This window comes from Pangasianodon hypophthalmus, chromosome 9 (genome assembly GCF_027358585.1).
Source record: "Pangasianodon hypophthalmus isolate fPanHyp1 chromosome 9, fPanHyp1.pri, whole genome shotgun sequence".
In the NCBI taxonomy this organism is placed as follows: domain Eukaryota; kingdom Metazoa; phylum Chordata; class Actinopteri; order Siluriformes; family Pangasiidae; genus Pangasianodon; species Pangasianodon hypophthalmus.
The window spans coordinates 8310278-8332277 of NC_069718.1; the positions used below are offsets into that span (position 1 = coordinate 8310278).

General features: G+C 37.9%; 1 protein-coding gene and 1 long non-coding RNA gene across 2 annotated transcripts; one reads left to right on the forward strand and one right to left on the reverse strand.

Moving 5' to 3' along the window:
• Positions 1-1656: 1656 nt before the first annotated feature.
• si:dkey-29p10.4 (tripartite motif-containing protein 14) lies at positions 1657-9838 on the reverse strand. The gene is made up of 7 exons (XM_026920007.3): positions 9443-9838; positions 6006-6826; positions 4968-5063; positions 4365-4613; positions 4202-4224; positions 3456-3604; positions 1657-2871 (listed from the first exon to the last, which is right to left on the reverse strand). The coding sequence occupies exons 1-7, from the start codon at positions 9684-9686 to the stop codon at positions 2315-2317; spliced, it is 2139 nt and encodes a 712-aa protein (XP_026775808.3). The 5' UTR covers positions 9687-9838; the 3' UTR covers positions 1657-2314.
• Positions 9839-10049: 211 nt separating this feature from the next.
• Positions 10050-11420, forward strand: LOC128318946 (uncharacterized). The gene is made up of 2 exons (XR_008302371.1): positions 10050-10421; positions 10790-11420. It is a non-coding gene; the product is annotated as an uncharacterized LOC128318946 (long non-coding RNA).
• The last annotated feature ends 10580 nt before the right edge of the window (positions 11421-22000 follow it).

Here is a 22000-nt window from a genome sequence, read left to right on the forward strand (position 1 = left end):
ATCCTGAATCTCTCTCCCTTGATTGGCTGCTAGCTCTTATCTGTCTCCATGGAGTCTTCTTCCACACCTAAAATTGAGGCTTGATGACGTCTGAATACAAATTTCCAGACAATTCTGACCTGGATTGTCTGGGCAACTCATAGCAGCTCAGGAATAATAATAATAATAATAATAATAATAATAATAGTAATCATCACCCTGAGTCCATTCTGTCTTTGAGCTGTGTAGTATCACATTTTTTCTAAATAGTCATGATATTGTTTTCCTTTACAAAGAAAAAAAATAATAAATCCCGTAGCCTAATTATGGAAAATATTGCATTCAAAGTGCTCAGACACGTCACTGCGGATATGGTCCGTGCTCCAGCTGCTGTCCAGTAAGAGAATCTATGAAGCTGCTATATGGCAGATAATATTTTCCCAAACTGAGGAAACTCCGGCACAGCGATCAACTGCATATCAGCTCATGACTATGGATGTCTAGGCCTAAAATCCCTCTTGTACAGGAAGTAGTAGATGAGGATGTTATGTGAGTAGTGGATCAACATATTGCAGCTGCTCTTCCTGATGGTGAAATGCTGCCTGGGTCGAGTTCACACTCACCATGCTAATGTGCAGCTGCTCCACGTGCACGTCCTACTCAGAGGAGCCTTTAAATCATTTTATAATACACATTCATATCTTGCTTCCCATTTACACTGTAAAAATGAGTAGTGTTAAATCAACTGCTTCCAAGTTCATTTCTACCTAAATGAGATCTACATAACTCCAAGATGGAGAGATGATGATGGACAAATGAGCTCATTTGGTGAGTTCATTTAGTACTGGAAACCTTAGTCGAGCCAAGTCACAAGGAAGATTTCTCTCATGCAAGACCCCAGGCGACAAGCTTCTTTTAATTAAAGTCTTTAGACACTTTTCAAATAATCATTACCCTTGAAGTGGAGAGTGTCATTCTGCTATAAAGATTCCGCTACGTGATGGCAGAAGCCATTTATGTCTTGAAGTACCATAGATGCTGAACATGTCTCCTAATGATCTATTAAGTCAATTTTTTACATCTTAACAATATAGGCCCTCTGTGTACAGAATGATATGTGCAAATAGAGTGAAAAAATGTAATATAACAGCAAAATTTCAGTTCAGCAGAATGTAAAGCACACCACAATATAATAAATGTACAGGTAGAAATGAATATCACTCTACATCAGTTTATAATTGGTCTACCACAACATTAAGACACCATGTGCATTGACCTCTTTCACTGTGCCTTGATCTTACACGTCTCTAGGTGATTAATACATCTCAAAGGAGCTGAAAGGTTAGATAATTTTAGTGCCACATGTAAAGCTTTGTAATGTATGTTTTGAATCATAAATGCATTAGATTTATGCTCCTCCTCCATTTTCTAAATGGAGAAAGCCAGCTTTTTTGTTGGGGGGTGATAGATATACAGACTACGTGATGTGATCACAGATGTGGTCACTTTAACCCCTTAAACTTTCTGGAAACGCCAAAAGTGGGATGAATAAGATGCATAACTGAATAATAAGCAGAATGTGTAACGGGTTTAAAGAGGTCATGGCAAGCAGCTATGCCCAGAACTTTGTAGTGTCTGTTTACACTTTGAACAGAATTACACAAAAGACCATTAGAATAGCAGTCAAACAAGGTGATAAAATTTATAAGACAATATTTAGTACAAAATGGCTCTGTCCAGGAGAATGCATGTAAGTAGCAAACCTAATATACATTTTTTTTTACACATGTTAATAAGGAAATATAAGTAAAGCCAGTTGTAGTTTGATTAGAACAGCTGAGAAGCTTACATAATAAGTTTAAATACATAATACTCCATTTATGTATGAACAACATAAGTATCCCTCATAAAGCACATATCCAGCTTTCTCAAAGTGAATATGCAATCCTAGTGAGCACAAATAGTTTAAAAAAATGCACAGACAGAAAGAATAGGAAATTGAAATATTTATAGAAAATTTGAAATATTTTATAGTAAAATACAAAAATTGTTGATCTAACAAAAATTGTAATACAAATTCAGGACTTGATTAAAAAAAAAAAAAAAAAGATGTCCTCCATTTTGATTATTTACTGTCTGAAAATGGATCTGTAGTTTGATCCAAATTTTTATGCATTTCAATGATTAAAAAAAAAAAAGATTCAATCGTAAAAAATTACATAGGTTTATGTATTGGAAAATCCAGTTATTGCTCACCAAATTTTAGTGGATAATGTTTAATGCATAGTACACTCTAAAAATCATAAAATATCACACATTGACAGTTTGCTCCTTTTCAGTCTGTAGTGGATCGAGCAAACAGGTCACAGATAGTGAGATGTGTTTTGGACACAGCCAGAGCAGGGTACAGTGGCTCAGAGAACTCATGCTGGAAGCTGTACAGTAAAGTAAGAGTACCCTCTTCACCCACACTGAAGAATGACAAGCTACCCTCCTCAAAATCCAAAAGTACCCCAACTTTCTGCAGTGCAGTGGCACACACGGGTGAGGTTGCCTTATCGTGCAGCGCTTCCACCTTGCCTTTCTCATAAACCAGGCACCAGGAGTTTGGGTAGAAGCCAAGACGGGAGGCATCCTTCTGCCCCTTCCTGCCTATGTGCTCATCACAAACACCCACCTTCCAGCGGCCCTCGTCTACAGATACCTCCACCTCCCAATAGTGGCGGCCCTGGGACAGCGCCATCGTGCCCAGCACCTGGGGGAAGATGCTGAAGCGAGCCTCTAGATCTGGGTAGTCCTGCTGCGCCTCACTGTACTCCACCTGCCTGTTCTCAGCGGAGAGCAGCAGCTTCGGGTGAGCCGTGTCAGGGTTCAGGGTTGGACTTAAACCATCTGCAGGTTGTAAAGGATAAAAAAATTTATCTTAAAACCATTAAAATTATCTCTTAAAATTATAATTATAAAATTAGAATGGGCTTTGGACACTATGAATTATTAATACACACACGCACACGCACACAAACACAAAAACGTGCACACCCGTAAAAAAAATATATAAACAAATACAGACACAAAAACTAACATACAAACACATACAATCACCACAGACACAGATAAACACAGAGACACCCACTCACAAAAAAAAAACAAACACTAAAACAAAGACACAAACACATGCACACACAAAAAAAACACAAGCATGAACAGTGTGCGAATGCACGCACGCACACACGCACACACATAGAAAAACACGCATACAAACACACACATACCCACAAAAACACACACAAAAAACACTGACAACTGCACACAAACAGGCCCACAATCACATACCCAGAAACAAACAAACACACACACAGTATAAGCCTACTTATACCCACTGCTCTGTTAAGTTAATCAGGGATGAGTGATATTATAGCTTCCATTTGAATGAGTTTACTAAGTATTTTCTGTACTTGGACTAGTGAAGCACTCACAAAGCAGTCTAAATGGGTCTCTGTGAGGCATGGAGATGACTACAATGTCCAGTCTCCTGTCTGTCCACTCCTGCAGGCAGTCCAGTTTGCCCTGGTTCACTTCCTCGACTGACTCCAGATTCTCCACAGGGTCAGACAAGCCATTCAGACTAGGGCAGGGTAAGGGACAGATAAATTATTTTACTGACAATCAGAAATGCTGAATTGACCGATTTCCTTTTACATTTGCAGTCATTTACTTAAGGTTTACATTGCTATTTTGCGCATATTTATTTTACCGTATCTTCAGTGCAATATATAGTTATATGTCATTTAAATTACTGACATAGCATGTTTATTAAACACATTTCTCCATCATGCACAATATGTTACCTTGTTTTACTAGATCTCCTCTTTTTAACTGGCTGCTTTGATGTTGGGAAATGTAAGACTTTCACTCGCCTATGATACTTTTTACCCTGGGTATACTGCCTAAACTGTGAGGTAACAAAGGCTAAAGTCTAAAAAGTCCAAAGTCTATTCATTGGGCAAATGGTATATACATCTGATAATATATCTTTGACATATTAATTGTTGCTATCAATGACAAATCATTTTCTACTAAGTAGATACAAGAAAATAAAATAGAATCCTTAAAGAATGAATATTCATAATTTCTCACTGACACTGTGATGCTCAGACTGGTTAATATGTCTGTAAAGCTATGAAAGTCAAATTAATTTCAGTAAAATAAATAATGTACTTACGATTCAGTTATTTTTCTGTACTCCTGAAAAGGAAAAATACACATTTATGTTATTTTTACAATATATCTGACTATGTTCCTACAATGTCACTAATGATATTCACTCCTTTATAAACTATTATTCTAGTGGTCTAATTCCTTGCAGCCTGTGTATCTGCTCGTACCATTATGAAGGCCTGGTCTTGAACCCGTGATGCCCCCTGTGCATCTGCTAAATTAGTCAGTGGATGGAAAGTGCGCTGAATGGTTGTAAGGACTGGATTGAGCATGTCGAGTTGTGCCTGGATGCTCCCCAGCACTCTGTTCTCTTCCTGGGCCACACAGTGCAGAGCCTGCTGTTCCTCGATCTTCAGAGCCTCTCGCATTGCCTGATATTGCTGCACTACTGCGGCACACACAGCCTCCAGTGACTTCTATTTTAAAAAAAAAACAAAAAAAACTGAAAGTGCAAGGTGGATGCACACACACACTACACACTCCACTTTACTAGGAACACCTATACACTTGCATATTCATGCAATTATCCAATTAGCCTATCATGGTACAGCAGCACAGCGCATAAAATCATGCCTGATTAACTGCATATTTTAGGACTGTTGACGAGTTAATTTGAGAAGGCCTTCCTAACAGTAAAAAACATATATTTTCATGGCAGAATGGTCAAACTCAAGTTCTTATTTCAGTCACAAAGTGACTCTAGTGCAGTGTCTTCAGACTTCATTTTTTGGACAATAAGAATCCTGACAGATAAATACAGTAGCACATACCTGAACATTGCGTTTCTTCTCTGTGAGCTTCTTCACTTCGGTTAAGATGGCTGCTTCCTTTGTCTGTATTTTTTTCATTTCAGTTTTTAGAGAGGCCTGAAAAATGGGAAAAAAGCAAAGTGAGAAACAAAACCTTGAAAATACATTAGGTGCTGTCTCAGTGCCCATGATTTTCTAAAGCAATAAAATGCAATAATGAAAAGAGATAAAATCAAAAGCAGATTTAATGAAAGGAGTCAAAAATAGAATGAATTATCATCTTCATGTTATCATCTTCAGAAAATTAAATAATAGGCCCCAACTTAGGGATGCGTCCCCATGTATACGGATATTTCTGTAGTCTTGGCCTCCCGTCCACACTAAAAAGACATTTGGGGTCACTGTAAATTAAGCTTTTTCAAATGTGGAGAAATGGTAAAATGCCTTTTTCTCCATTTTCAAATGGATGGAAAAAAACTTATGTTTTTGAAAACGCTGATATCACAGCATGAACCTGCACATGCCCATTGCAATTTTATAAATGTGCAAGGACTCCATATATCACGGTTGCTGATCACGTTGTTACACTGTGGTCTGTAATTTCTTATCTGATAACATGTTTGCAATTTAAATTCATATTGTTTTATTATTGTGCAGGGTCACAAGAATATGATATTCACTGCACTTCTCCTGAATCAACAGCACAAACAGTACTTTGACCAGAGATTTTGGATAAGAATTTCCAATCAGAGACTGCTGTGGGTGAAGAGTGCATTTCCGCATTTCACCTTCTCCATCACACAATACGCATGCTCGTAACGTTACTCCTGAGGTTTTTGACATAACAGTTATTATGGCATAACATCACCACCTACATGTGAGTGTTTTAAAATTGTTTTTGCATTTTAATGTGGATGGAAATAATTTTGAAAATGGAAGGGTAAAAACTATGTTTCCAAAAATACCCACGTTCATGTGGACAGGGCCTGAGACCTTAAAACTTCACTGAGTTTAATAAACTGTGCATTTCCAGATTCTCCTTCTCCTTGTTGTACTTACTCTGAGCTCTTTCTCGGCCTCCTTGATGCTGATGCAGGCATGATCCTTGTGCGAGCCAATCACAGTGCAAACAGTGCACACACACACCCCACAAGGACGGCAGTAGATGCGGTTCATCTCCTGGTGCTCTTGGCACCTCCACTGTGAGACATCTTCCACAGCAGGCACAAGTGGATGGCTCTGGAACACGGGTGACTCCAGGTGAACCCGCAGGTGCTCTGAGCACATGGAGGCACCACACACCAGGCAGGTCTTCACAGCTGACCTCTGCTCACGACTGGAGCAGTAGTGGCAGGTTATGGAGCTGCCAGCTGAAGGTCTTTCACTGGATTCATTAGAGGTGCTGGAAGATGCTGGAGAATTCTTATTTTGACTTCTTGTCTGATCCTGATCGCTGTTGGATGAGCTTCCGAATTTTTGTGGGGACTCCTTGGACTTGGTGTTGGCTGGTGGTGGTGGCTCTTGTTTTGGTGTCTGCATTCCACTACAGGATGCTTCATTAAACTTTCTGTCTTTTTGACCATCCTCTGGACATGATTTACTGGTTGAAGCGTTAGATGCTTGAGAGGTGGTTTTAGTTGAAGAAGTGTCCTGCACAGGAGATGTTCTTTGTCTTTCTGATGAAGGTGTTTCTCTGGCTGCTTTCTTTTTTACTGGTGTCTCATAAGCAGATGAGTCATTGCTTGTGTGATTCTCAGATGAACCTGTGCCGAGTCTGTGTCCTCCGCTGTTCTGCCTGAAGGAAGATGAGCCAAACTTCCTTTTCCCTAGCATATTTTTGGGCGAGTAGTGCTCAGAGAGGCGCTTTCCAAGATTCCAGTCTGTAAAAAAAATAAAATAAAAAAAAAATAGAGATAACACAATGAAAGACAGCATTTTTGCAATCAAACTGGAAATAGAAATCACTTATCCGGTGCAACGTGTACTAAAGGGAGTAGCTACAGTAAAATATACACACTCAATTGTCAATTTATTAGGTAAACAATACAAAACAATTTAATAAAGGTTTATTTTATCCACTTTACTTTTTGACCATTTTATCAGCACACCTATCAGGTGCATTACTGTGTAGGCACTGTTTATCTTAAATTAAAATTTTGCCTTCGATGTTCCTAAACTTTTCAATAATTTGTATAGTTAAAGAAAGTAAAATTGCTTAATAGACCAGATAAAAACTGCAGGAAATTATCTAAGATCCTGTGGGCAACCTGCCAGGCGGTTTACTTCTAAAATTGACCATGCACCAAAACAGTCTACCTAAAATTGCAGTTAATGCACTTTTAAAGGCAAAGGATGATCACAAATATTGATTTTTTTTTTTTTTTGTGCCCACTGTTTACAGTTTTTCATTATATATATATTTTAGTATTTTTAATATTTGGAAACTTTTAATTTCCTTTTGTGTGTTAACAATTACTGTACTATTGCTAGGAACAAGTACCAAACCATCCTTCTCTACTCCATCCTTCACTGAAAAGAGACTAACACAGGCCCACCCCTGATCACTCTCAGTACAGCAGAAACACACACTCCTCAAAGACTTCAGGGCGATTAGCACAACTTGTGCATGGAAAGAAAAAGATAAGCTTTATCCTCTTACTGTATCTAACATGGTAGCTGTGTCCTATAAAGTAGCCAGTAACAATTCACAATGCTTAAAAAACATAAGTACTGCTGCTGCACTTATTAAACACACACCAGCACCACACACGCTACCATGCCAGAGTTGCTGAGAACGATGTGCTGAGCATAGTTAGTATTTCTGTACCTACAAAGTGCACCTATATGGTAGCTGTGCCTCAAATACACTGCAATACAGGCCTGCAGGATACTACACTGATACTGCCAGGTACTTTATCAGCTTATTGGTATTTATTATTCCTTAAGTTCTTCGATGACAGGTATATAAGAGAAGAACTGTAAACTTTGCAATGCTTCAGCAGTGGAGTTATCTACATTAATGCTATTTGCTTGAATTATGACTGTGAGACACTGGGAATTCTGTGATTTTTAAGATGTTATACAATAAAATTTTGACCCTCAATTAGTGGAAAGCAGATATATATTTCTTAAACTTTATATAGTTATATTTTTTTGCACTTGAATGCAATACTCTGGTGTAAAATTCTCACATACAGTGGCACTTAATCATATGTGTATTACATTTATTAAAAAACATTATAACTCCACAGTCTCAGCTTGTCTGGACATAAGTGGACAAGCCTGAACAAATTAACGAGGTTGCCTGCATCTTTCACATGCAACTATGTTTTTGAATGTAACCAACTCATTTATAGAATTTAAGCCTAAAGATCACTTGGATACTACACATAATTATAGAAAAAAAGGACCCTGATGTCTGTACTAAAGATTCTTTAAACCACTCAGTACTGGTTGACTTTATAGCATACAGTTATGGAAGAGTTATGACTCATAATCTCACTATCCAGTGATACTATCCGTTTGAGTCTGGTTCCTCACAGAGGTTGCTTCCTCATGTGCTCTCAGGGAGTTTTTCCTTGCCATGGTCACCTATGGCTTGCTCAACAGGGAACCAAATCTACATCTACAGTCTATCTGAACTTCTGTAAAGCTGTTTTGTGACTATGTTCAATGTTAATCATTATAAAATAATATAAGATAAGCTACTGCTGCAAAGCCTTTTCAGAACAAGGAGGTTTATTTCCAGAAATTTATGATATTTTTTATAATAAAAAAAATATTGCTTATTTTAATAATTTTTCAAAGCTGCCACAGGTATTAAACTAATAAGTCATTCATAACTAACGATCTGGCTCCTTTCCAGGTTGCTTCCTCATGTCCTCTCAGGGAGTTTTTCCTTTCCATTGTCGCAATGAAAAACTATGGCTTACTCAACAGGGATCTAAATCTACATCTAAACCTAAATCTATGGATTTCTATTTAAAAAAATACCAATGTTAATATTTATAAAAGCGCTCTCTCTCTCTACATACAGATATTTATGTATGTGTGTGTATATATATGCGTATATATATTTGTTTTTTCTTTTATGCTTATTTTAATGGTTTCTCTAAGCTGCCACAGCTATTAAACTAATAACTAAGTAATGCTTGTAGTAACAGGAAATCCACGTCACAGTCTCGTGATAAGTTTCCGAATAGTTGATTTAATAATAATAAAAAAAATAAATAAAATAAAAATAAAAAAAAAAACATGCAGGATTAATGAATGTAGCAAATTTAGGGGTAACTTCAGCTGCATCCTGAGCTGTGGCAGATACAGTTAGACGTATTCAAATAACATAAAGAAGTGGGAACTGGCAATAGCGTCAAGGTTCATAACCAAGCGCCTCCTTCCGTCATAAATATGGCGCGCATTGTTGTTTGTGCGTGGAAACTAGAGCAGTAACGAAAATGTACACGGTGTAAGAATAAGTTGAGGAGCTATGTCAGTACTTGTGCGTGTGCCTGTAGATGTTGAGGCTCCGTCTGTCTCTACGAGGAAGTCTGGCAGCTTCCTGATTTCTTGGTTGCATTCAAGGCAGTAGTAAGGGCCCACGGATGCGCCACTCCACAGCTCTTTAACACATTTCCTACAAAATCCGTGTCCGCATTCCAGTGTGATTATATCCCAACACTCGCAGTGACACAACGGACAAAGTGCTTGGCGATCAACCGGTTTGTCTAAAGAAGAACCCATTATGCAGATCAGCTTAGTAAAGCAGCGCGGGAACGTTCGTTCGAAAGAAACGAAACGTACAACAAACGCAACGGGGGCGGAGTCTGTTTACTTTTAAAGCCACAGCGCAGACCAGAGATGGACCGGAAGTTGAATAAATCAGTCAACGTCGCCGCCATCTTAGAGGGGGCAACTTTCCATGTTGAGCCAATAACTGTATACCAGAGTTGTCCAGTCTTATCTAGACATTGCTGGCTTCATTCCACTCAAGCAGGAGCTATATCTACTGATAATCTACTAAAAGCCAAGATCACCTGATTAAACAGGTGGAATCAGGTGTGGCTCCTGCTTGATTGGAATGAAAACCTGCACCCACACTCAAGAAAATGTCTCTGAAGTCCTCTAGTCGCAGGCTGTGGTACAGTCTTTAACCCCGCCCATTCCCATGTTAGTGAACAGAGAAGGAGCCAAACCTAAGTTTTAAGTTACTAAATATTTTTGGGAATATTGTTCTGTCAAGTTCAGTTGACCTTGATATCAGCCCGAATATGTTTCTTAATGATAAATGCATTTCATAGGACTTATCTGGCATGATTAATGAGGTGACTGATGGTTTTGGACATGATAGTCGAGCCTCAGGAACGTACACACACTTTCCAACACACAGCTAAAGCTCTTGACATTTCTGCAGCAAAGCATTGTCTTGTTCTGTTGTTGCAACAGACCCTCGGCGGGGAGTTCTTTGCAATTTTTCCAGTACGTTGCTCATTTTTATGTCTAAGCTAGCTCATTGGAAAAGGAAATGAAAGAAAAAGGAAATTAATATATATTTTTTTCACAGTAAAAACTAACAGTTTCAGGCCTGGCGTCAATTTCATGTCATAAGTATTGTGGTCGTAAAAAAAAAAAAAAAAAAAAAAAAAAAATTCCATGTGAGTCGTAGAATTGAATACACAAATATCGAGAAAAACCAACAAATAGAACTCAAAATAATTGGAATTAAAAACAAAATTGTGTTTTCCTTGGTTAACTGACTCTGATGTTTGCTCTGTCTGCTAATTTTTTGCTCATAATTTCATTTGCTTTTCATTCACGATTCAGTTTTCTTTGCCCTTGTTTCCAAGTTCTTCGCCTATGATTACAAAAATTATGAAAAGAGTTTCATGCAGATCAATGATGGGTTAAAGTCTCCATTGGTCCACTGGTTCTAAACCAACAGCTCTTCTCTAGCCAATCACTAAGCTGGGAATAGATGACATCATGGACGTGCGACTCTGCCTTTTCATGTTCGAATGTGTCATGAGCAGGTGAGCATAGACAATCCCACACAGCCGCAGGTAATCGATATAAATTTATCTTGGAAATGTAATTGATATGTTACAATTTGCTGCCTTGATTGGGCAAGGAATTATTTGTGTTTCTGTGTTTGAATGATTTCAATTAACATTTTGTGTAGAACTCCATAGGTTTCTTTTAGAGAGACTCCTTATCGACACATATGACATGAAATTGAGGCAGTGCAGGGCCAGCTGTTATAAATGGGATAGAGAAGTAAAGGAAAAGGAAAAAATGCATAAAACATAAGGTAAAATTCTTGGCATCCACATTGTCTTATTTGCTGTTAACAGATGGCTTAAAGTAGATTATTTTTCACTTTTGTGGTTCCAAGAACAACAGCACCACCAACAGTCAGAAGTAAACAAAGAAAAAAAAAATAGTATGAAGAATCAAGGCTGTGGCTGATTTCTTTCTAGGCCAGACTGTATAGACCTTTTTATCTCCACACGGTGACTGTGAGTGTACCTAACCACTTTCCTTCCCTTTCTGCTGAGCTACACTCCTGAGCTGCTGGTGATCCAGACCCCCCTACGCTCTGGACCAGATGAGCATCACTCCTGAGCTGCTGGTAATCCAGACCTCCCCCCCCTTCACTCTGGTCCTGTACACCGGCAATGCTTCACACTGCCACGAAGACGCTTCAGCTGTTTTCTATGGACTACACCAACACACATTGTACACACACACACACGCACTACAGTGTAAACCCATAAGAGGATGGGTTCTCTGTTGAGTCTGGTTCCTCTCAAGGTTTCTTCCTATCACCATCTCAGGGAGTTTTTCCTTGCCACCGTCGACCTGCTTGCTCATCAGAGACGTCACACACACTTCACTTTACTTTTGTTTGTGTAAAGCTGCTTTGAGACAATGACCTTTGTAAAAAAGCGCTATACAAATAAAAATGAATTGAATTGAATTGACTTTAAAAATTAGGTTTTTCAGTGAATGTGTTCCTATGTGCATGTGTAATAGTGCATAATAACAATTTAAAAAAAATGCTGATTTACTGATGGGTAGTAAAAAATTTTGGCCTTCCCATTTAATATTGTGACCAGCCTTCACTGTTTGCTTGATTAGCTTTAACTAATATTATGCTATCAATTTATAATTTATGTTGTGTCTTAAGGATATTTTATCATAATCGTATGTAAAATGTATATTTACAATTATATTCCCTGTCACAACCTGAAATTTATGACATATATAACAAACAGCTGAACAGCAGCATCTGCTGCTCTCCTAGGGTCTGGGAAATAAAGTCTCTATACTATTGGCTAAATGTTTGCATTACTGACGTCCAGTGTTTATATGGAACAAGTAGTGTATTTTAGTTTAATTGTGACTGCTGCATGGCATGCTGAAGGAGCACTCCAAACAACTAACTGTATGGGCAAACGTTTCAGGGATGCAAAAGTGTGACATTCTGAGAAAATCAGTTTAAATCAAGATAAAATAAAACAAGACAAGAGAAACTTTATTGACTCCCTAAGGGAAATACAATATGTTGATTGCTATGAATGAACTAATGATACAGAAACATTACTTCTTCCATATTTGCATATGTGTGTGTATATATATTTATATATTAGAAATTTGAATTATATTCAGATTTTTACATTTTTAAACCTTTTTTCAAAAACTTGCATTCATGTTGCTAATTTCAGTGCTCAGGTTCAACCAGTCAGTACATAAAGGCACCCCTCACTTTAATATACACGAACTGTGTTAATTTTTAATTTCAACTTTGCTAAACATATGAAGGCAAAATAAATATAAATATATATATATAGAGAGAGAGAGAGAGAGAGAGAGAGAGTGAGTGAGTGTGAGTGAGTGAGTGTGAGTGAGTGAGTGAGTGAATGAATGAATGAATGAATGAATGAAAACAATGAATGGGCATCAGCTGTGCCACGTTATAATCGGCTCATTCTCCCACACTCCCGCTGAAGAATTCATGACAGTTAAAAGATAGGTTTCATTTTTTTTAATACAAATGCATGTTTGCCTTCATAGTGTTCTCTTGATATAGTGATATAGGCAGGAGAAGCAAAACGGCACCACGGCATTCACTAAATTCCAGGGGTTTCATTACACGACGTAAAGTGGGCGTTTCTGGAGGTGTTGGGAAAACGCCCCCTTTTAAAAAATACAATAAAATAAATAAATAAAATAAGAGGTCACCGATCATGCGCAGAATACTGTTTTTTTGCGCGGGCATTTCCAATCCCAGGATCAGCTCAGATGGATAATGAAGGAGAAAAGCATACCTGCGATGGATAATGAAGGACAAAACAGTCATACATGTTATTTATATTTTATAATCTTACATTTAAACGATTTTCGAAAACAAACAACCAGAAGAAATGTGCAGTAACCGTCAATAGCGTAATTACGTTTTTCTGTAAGTTGTAGCCAGTCTCCTTACGAAAATTAACCATGGTTTTTCAACAACAACATACTTCCATGGTAACCACAAAATAATAATGATTGTGGTAAACTAATCATAGTTTAACCGCGTTATTTGTAGTAAAACTGGTTACACAAATGGTAATCAATCCGGTTAAAAAAAAAAACAAAAACAAAAAAAAAACCCATGGTTACCACACTTTTACTATAATAAACCATGGTTAATTTTAGTACTGACCCAATCTTAATTAAGTAATTAATTGTTATGTATATATATATATGTATATTCTAATAAATATCTTTCCACAATTTTACTGAGTGAATATAAAGAATAAAAAGATCATGTGGACAAAAGTATGTACATCATCAAAAGGATACATCACAGGAATTGTTTCTTCAGAAAAAGAACTGAGACATCTACTGGAAAGCCACAAGCGTGCATCTGGCACATCTTACACTGTTTGGTAATTTAACATTCATATATTTACTGCATGTTTTCTCCTTATGGGAAATATTTCTGTACCTATTACTGTATTATGGAAATATCTAGTGAATTTTATTTGCCATGATATAAGGAATGTGTCTTGTTTTAGATTCCCTACAGAAAACACATTAACACAAATACAGTATAACTCTCTGTATAGAAAAATATGCAATGTAAAAAGATAATATGTAGCATAGGGTAACACTTTACAGTAAGGCCTCATTTAATAACATTAGTTAAAGCATTAACTAACATCAACTTACAGTGAGCAATCCATTAATTACTACAGTATTTATTTATATTAATAATTACATTATTTATTAATGCTGTGCTTGTCCTATAATTTTCTGTTTTTCTTTAATTTTGAATGTTCATTGTCTTTTTCCTCATAACAGGTCTGATGACAGTAACAAAAAACAGAAAGTGACACCATGATGTCTATGGCAGGTGGAAGACTATTCAGAACACATCCCACTCTCTGTGAAAAGAAGAGTGATATATGCTTTTCAGCACAGAAAGAACTACAAGAAGACACCCACAACAGATGATTTGGTATGTATCACTACACATTTTGTTCACCACACTGGTGATGAATTCAGTGTGGAGGTGTCTAATTCTGTTCCTGGAGGGCCACTTTACCACAGATTTGAGTGATTTTGAAGACCTTTATTAGCTGATATAAGCAATCACAGCTTAGGGCTGTAAATAAACTTTTCTGTAAGGTGACCCTCCAGGTGCAGGTTTGGACACCCTTGGTTTAGTTTATGTTATGCTAAAGTAGTAAAAAAGTTTTACACTACCCGACAAATGTTTGAGCACACCAACAACAGTGTTTTTCTTATTTCCTCTCGTGTTTAGAATAATAGTCATAGAAATTACAGTACAAAATAACAAATGTAACCTCAGCTGTAACTGTTTTCTTTTTTTCTTTCTTTTTTTTTTTTGGCTGTGTTTGCACGAAAAAAATGGCAAAATACAAAATATTAATCTATAACACGTGTTCACAAAATGTCTTCTCTTGCATCAACACAACATCCATGCATCATTGAACTTGTGAACTCAAGATTAATTTTCTGTAAATAAAGAATTTTCTTTTAAAGGTACACAATGTAATTATTGCCGCTCTAGTGGTTAATAAACAAAACTTTCATGGTGTACTCTCCCATTATATAAATGTTGTAAGTAAGGTACATGGTGTGTCTTTAAAATTTAAGAAATCCATACATTTGCACAGTTCCTATTTGTCTACATAACTATTCTGTACCATTTGAACGTAAAATGTTTGATCAAATGAATATATATATATATATATATATATATATATATATATATATATTCTTAATGCAGGGAGACAGTTTCTGCAGTCATTCTGCAGAACAAGAAGCATGTCCACATTACAATTTGATATATGCCATATGCAAATTGTTTGTTCATTCACAAATAAATGCTAGTGCCTGGCCCTGAAAATATGTAATTAAAGCTTTATTTTCTTTAGTTCTGCAGCATACTGAACATGAATACACAAGAAGAAAAAAGGTTCCATATTCAATACAGCAAGAAAGTGGATTGCCCAGCAAAACTTTACATCCGATATGTAGTAAGGTAAGCATTACATTAGCATGGCTTTATATACAGTATACATATAGACAGGAACACATCTATGTAACACAATTACATAAAACACACCAAAACCATGTCCATACAAGGGCATTTAGCACACCCTTTCTTTTGTTACTCTCAACAAACATGACATTCACATTCACTCTTGCCTGAGAGCATGCACAGCAAGAGCCATTAGCAATGCCACAAACGCCATCCTTCAAACAAAATAAACACCTACTATGCAGACATTACAGACCTCTGATTAGCCAGCTGTACAAACGCATGTCTGTCTTTTTGCAGAGTTGCCTCACAGCTTGAGCTGTAACGTACCTTTTCTTATGCTTTTAAATTTTCATCTTAACATGTTCATAAGGCCAACAAGTGTTTTTGATTTTTGATTTTTATTTGTTCCTACATTTTTCTGTAAATTTAGGATACATTTTAGATAGAAAGTTATTGATGAATCATGATTTATTTGTGAAAATGTTCCTACACAGATTTCATGCACAAATTTGTGCGTGCACATGCTTAGTGAATGAGACCCAGTGGTTCTCAACTGTTTTTGCTTAGTGCCCCAGTTTTTATTTTGACAAGTGCTGATGACTCAGGTTTGTAACTACTGTTTCTTCTATGTTTTTCTTGACTCTATAAAAACAGACACCCACAATTGATACTGCTACAGTTTTTTTTTTATTTATTAATTTAATTAATTAATCAATTTAATTAATAATTAATATAATGCATATTTCTTGTTGTCTCATATAAAAGTGGTTCGACATATTGGATATTTGTTGAATGAGTATTATTGAACAGTGTTGTTTTTCACAGATATGACCAGTTTGCTGTGACTAAAACAAGTTCTAAGACCGAAAAACAAGCGGCAATTAAGGGTGTTCTGGAGTCATTAAAAGGAAACACCACCATCACTTCAGAAATTATCCATGTCAAAATACCCTTGGCAGAAGCACACAAAAACCACAACACTTCACAAAACTGTCATTTCTCAAATAACATCCATTACATGGTGCGTGACAAAATACAGGAATATGTGTCACTCAGTCCCTTTCCTGAAGAAGGTTCTGAAAACCTTTGTCCAGAAAGAGCTTTCAGAGATGGGAAGCGTTGTACCACATTCACAAGACCCATCGTACTACCCTTCAAGCCATGTTATCCAAAACCATGTGCATCATGCCTTAGTTTCTGGAAAATATTCTGGCTTTGATCAACTGCAAGTAGAAAAAAAATTGATGAATGGAAAATATCAGATCCAAGTGCCAAGTTTTTCTTTTGGAAATGTACAGAGAACAACAACTTCGAGCAGACAGTTATGAAGTTTGAAGTGAAAGCGGAAGAACAAGGATTTCCAGACTCAGAAGACTCTGATTTGGAGTGTCACGACACACAGGAGATAACATCTTCACAAGAAACTTTCTTGTTTATTCATCAGAATGCACAACAACAGGAGTTACTTAAGCGCTATGGAGATATAGTCCTTCTTGATGCTACTTACAGAACAACCAAATATGCATTGCCCTTGTTTCTTCTTGTCATTTGGACAAATGTTGGATACAAACCCATCGCCGAGTTTATTTGTGAAAATGAGACAACTGCTGCAATAGCCGAAGCCCTTAACATCTTTAAACAGTGGAATCAGCATTGGGAACCAAAATACTTCATGCTTGATTACTCACAACAAGAATACCAAGCTTTGGAAAATGTATTTCCAAATTCTCAGAAGTATCTATGCTCATTCCATCGTGAGCAAGCTTGGATGCGATGGACAAGGCAAAGTATGAATGAAGTAAACTTGCATTTATAATATATAAAATGTTGCACTGTGTTTAAAATATACTCCTCTGAATATATAGCCCAAAGTCTTGATTCATGATTACAATAAAATTTTAATTTTGACATTGGTTGCCATTTTTACTCATGATTAGCAGTACACCAGTACAGACTTAAGTACTTTTCAGTAAACCAGCAGTTTAATTATGTTTTATAAATTCCAACATTGCCATAGCCTTTCACAGCCTATTTCCCTTTTTTGGACTTATTTTATACTATTCTATTGATTTATTTATTAATAACAGATATAAGATACCGTTTACACACACTAATTAACAGGTTTGGCTATACCGGTAATTTCTGTGTGGACAAATCTTGATTTTGCACTGCACGGTGGCTTTGTTGGAATATGTTGGAGTGTGCTGCTTATTTATAGCACATGCTATATGGCCAAGTCAGTCGCCTGATCTCAACCCAATAGAGCATGCTTTTCACTTACTGAAGACAAGACTGAAGGCAGAAAGACCCACAAACAAGCAGCAACTGAAGGTGGCTGCAGTGAAGGCCTGGCAAAACATCTCCAGGGAGGAAACTCAGAATTTGAGTTTTGAGAACATGGGCTCCAGACTTCAGGCAGTCATTGACTGCAAAGGATTTTCATCCAAGTATTAAAATTATGGTTATATTTACAATTATGTCACTTTGTCCAAATACCTTTGAGCCCCTGAAAATGAAAGTACTTTGCTTAAATGGCTGTAATTCCTAAATGGTAAATGCCATATTTTTGTGGAACCTCTTAAAATAAAGCTGAAAGTCTACACTTCGATGACATCTTAATTGTTTTATTTCAAATCCATTGTGGTGGTGTATAAAGGCAAAATCACAAAAACTCTGTCATTGTCCAAATACTTCCGGACCTGACTGTATATATAACACACGTGACATTTATGGCTGAACTACACCACAAAGATCAAGTTGTCCCCCTCTGAGCAAAAAGAACTACTTGACCACCTTCGTGACATAGCTTCGTATGAGCATATCACGCCAGTCTTATCTACATTACACTGGCTCCCAGTAAGATTCCGCATCGATTTTAAAATATTACTCCTAACCTATAAAGCATTAAATGGTCTCGCTCCGCAGTATTTAATCGATATGTTAGTACCTTACGTTCCGCCGCGCCTACTTCGCTCTAAGGATGCAGGCTGTCTATCAGTACCACGCATTGCCAAAACCATGGCGGGGGGGAGAGCTTTCTCTTACCAAGCCCCAAAAATTATGGAATAGCCTCCCAGTTAATGTACGTGAAGCGGACATGGTCTCAGTGTTTAAGTCGAGGTTGAAGACTTATTTATTTAACCTAGCATTTAGCGACTAGTGTTTTAGACAAAGGAGTAGATCTGGGGGACTCGTGGATGTTGAGTGTTATGGTGATCTGGTGTGTTTGGATGCTGTCTTCCTCACTCTCGTTAGTCACTCAGGTTTATGACGGCAGAGTGACTGTATGCCTTACATATCAGGGATCTCTCACGTCTGTGTTTCCCCCTGGTTCTCCTTTTAGTTATGCTGTTATAGCTAGTCCTGCCAGAGTCCCCTGCACTCCTCATTAAGTTTTATCTCCACATGGTGACTGTGAGTGTACCTAACCACTTTCATTCTCTTTCTGCCGAGCTACACTCCTGAGCTGCCGGTGATCCAGACCCCCCTACGCTCTGGACCAGATGAGCATCACTCCTCAGCTGCTGGTAATCCAGACCTCCCCCCCTTCACTCTGGACCTGTACACCGGCAATGCTTCACACTGCCACGAAGACGCTTCAGCTGTTTTCTATGGACTACACAAACACACATTGTACACACACACACACTACAGTGTAAACCCATATGAGGATGGGTTCTCTGTTGAGTCTGGTTCCTCTCAAGGTTTCTTCCTATCACCATCTCAGGGAGTTTTTCCTTGCCACCGTCACCCTGCTTGCTCATCAGAGACGTCACACACACTTCACTTTACTTTTGTTTGTGTAAAGCTGCTTTGAGACAATGACCTTTGTAAAAAAGTGCTATACAAATAAAAATGAATTGAAATGAATTGAATTGAACATAGCTAGCACCCCAAGTGAATCATCTTGTGATAGGGAGGTTGAAAGACTGAAGGAAAGCAAAGTTTACAAATCCCTTGAAGTCAGAAATTATGTTGATAGAAGGTGGTTATGTGTTCGGGAGGTGAGGTACTGCACTGGACATGTTCTGTATTCCACATTTCATGTTCAGTTGTACATTTAGACAGGTAGAAGGTAAAAGTACAGGCAGGCATTTAGAGCACTTCCACTCTTCTTTGTGCTTGTTATTTACTTGTGTTCCATTCTGCAGAACCTACTTGTATCAAGATAATGTTTTTGTTGTTGTTTTCCAGAGGTAGTGTAGGGCCTGGATTCTCTGTGGCAGTCACCACCAACAATGGAGTTGAGGCACTCAATAAGTCATTGAACAGCTTCTACCTCACATTTTCTGGCACAGGAAGTCTTTCATCTTTGCTTGAAACTCTAGTATGTGAGTTTGTCCCAGAGCAGTTGCTGTCATACAGTCAACTTCATCTACAGTAGTGAATGCAAGACTTACAATCCAGCTGTTCCAGCATTCCTGAAAGACAGGCCCAGAAGTTTTGTCAAACATTGCTTGAACAAGGCAGCTTCCAGCTACTCCAAAGAGCACATAGAGGAGCTTGGAAAGGAATATTTTAAGATCAAGGAGAGAGACAACTTCTTCATGGTACAAAGTAGAACTTGGTGACTCTGAAAAATACCCGTCATGTGAATGTGTCCTCTTCAAAACAACATTCTTACCATGCAAGCATTTCTTTGCCATTTTTAGGCACACTGAAAAAACATGGGTTGACCTTAGCCCAGAGTACCATCAAAGCCCATATATAACTCTGGATTTCAACGTTGCTTTAACACCAGATCCCCAGAGTAATGAAATCAACACTCAAGAAGACCTCTCTTTTGAAGTTTTTGATAGTCCTGTACCATGCACGGGGGAGCAGACATACAGTAGTGAGTCACAGTCATCACAAGTAGCAGAGACTTTTGATAGACGGACAAAAATGATGGGAAAATATTAAAGTGCAAATATTAATTTGTATTCCAAAGGTTACCATGAGCATGGGTAAAGAATTTACATGTTTGGGTAAATTAGTGTAATAAACTTATTTTCCTGTTTAAAATTTTTTGAGCAGTTCATCTTCTCTCACACAGTACCTGGCGTCGGCATCCATTTATGATTCATTGTTTAAAATGCCTTTGTGTGTAACTTTCTGATGTAAGTGTAATGTTTTAATTTAATTCCATTATCAGAGCAAATCTCCATAAAAAGTCAAAAACAAATACCCCAGAATCCCAGAGGACAGTAGACAAAGAAATGGACAAAAGCTCTGTTCAGATAATATACACCACTTCATTCTACTGTGCTGTTATTACCGAAAATCTCACTTGAAACCTATCATGTTGTTTTGTGCATTCGTCTTGACATTAGAAAAAGGCATGTGGAGTGGATCTCTCCAGAGAAGAAATGACAAAAGCAACCACAATGACACATGGTGACAGATGTTCTCATGTGTACCATAGTGAGCACTTACCCAGGCTGACAGAGGTGAAATGTTGACAATATGTATTTTGTAAATAAAGTCTGTCCAAAGATCTATTTGCTACTGACTATTTACTTTACTAAGACAAATAGCTTAGCTTATTGGGACTAATGCATCACTGTACATTTTTGTAAAGAAAATGGACTTCCCTCCCTCAGACTCTCATGTTTCTGCTCGGATATCAGCTTGTCTGGCAGACATCTCATCATGGATGACAACTCACCAGCTGAAACTTAATCCCACCAAAACTGAACTGCTGTTCATCCCATGTGATTCATCCCCATCTCAGGATCTTGCAATTTCCCTAGACAAATCTCTGATCTTGCCTTCAGTTACCGCACGCAACCTTGGGGTAACCATGGACAATCAACTGTCCTTCTCCTCTCACATTACTAATCTAACACGGTCATGTCGATTTCTCCTTTATAACATCAGAAGAATTCGTCCATTTCTTTCCTCACAGGCCACACAGGTGCTTGTTCAGTCCCTTGTCATTTCAAGACTGGACTACTGCAACTCACTCCTGGCAGGTCTGCCTCTGAGCGCCATTCGTCCTCTGCAACTGATCCAGAATGCAGCTGCACGACTGGTTTTCAACCTTTCTAAATTTTCCCACACAACCCCATTGCTGCGCTCCCTCCACTGGCTTCCTGTAGCTGCCCGCATCAGATTTAAAACACTGATGCTCGCCTACAAAGCCAAAAACGGACCAGCACCCACTTATCTCAAAGCACTTATCACACCTCGAGCGCCACCACGCTCCCTCCGATCCTCTAGCACTGCTCGACTGGTCCCTCCATCTCTCAGGGTACAAGGAAGGCATGCATCGAGACTCTTCTCTGTTCTGGTACCAAGGTGGTGGAATGAACTTCCCCTAGATGTCCGAACAGCTGAGTCACTGGCAGTCTTCAAACGACGGCTAAAGACTTACCTCTTCATAAAATACTTAAATTAGCACTTTCACACAAAAAAAAAAAAAAAAAAAAAAAAAAAAAAAAAAACCTCCCCAACAGAGTTTTGGACTGATGGTATTCCTAGTTTGTGACCTACCGAGCCAATATCAGAGTGTATTTTTGAT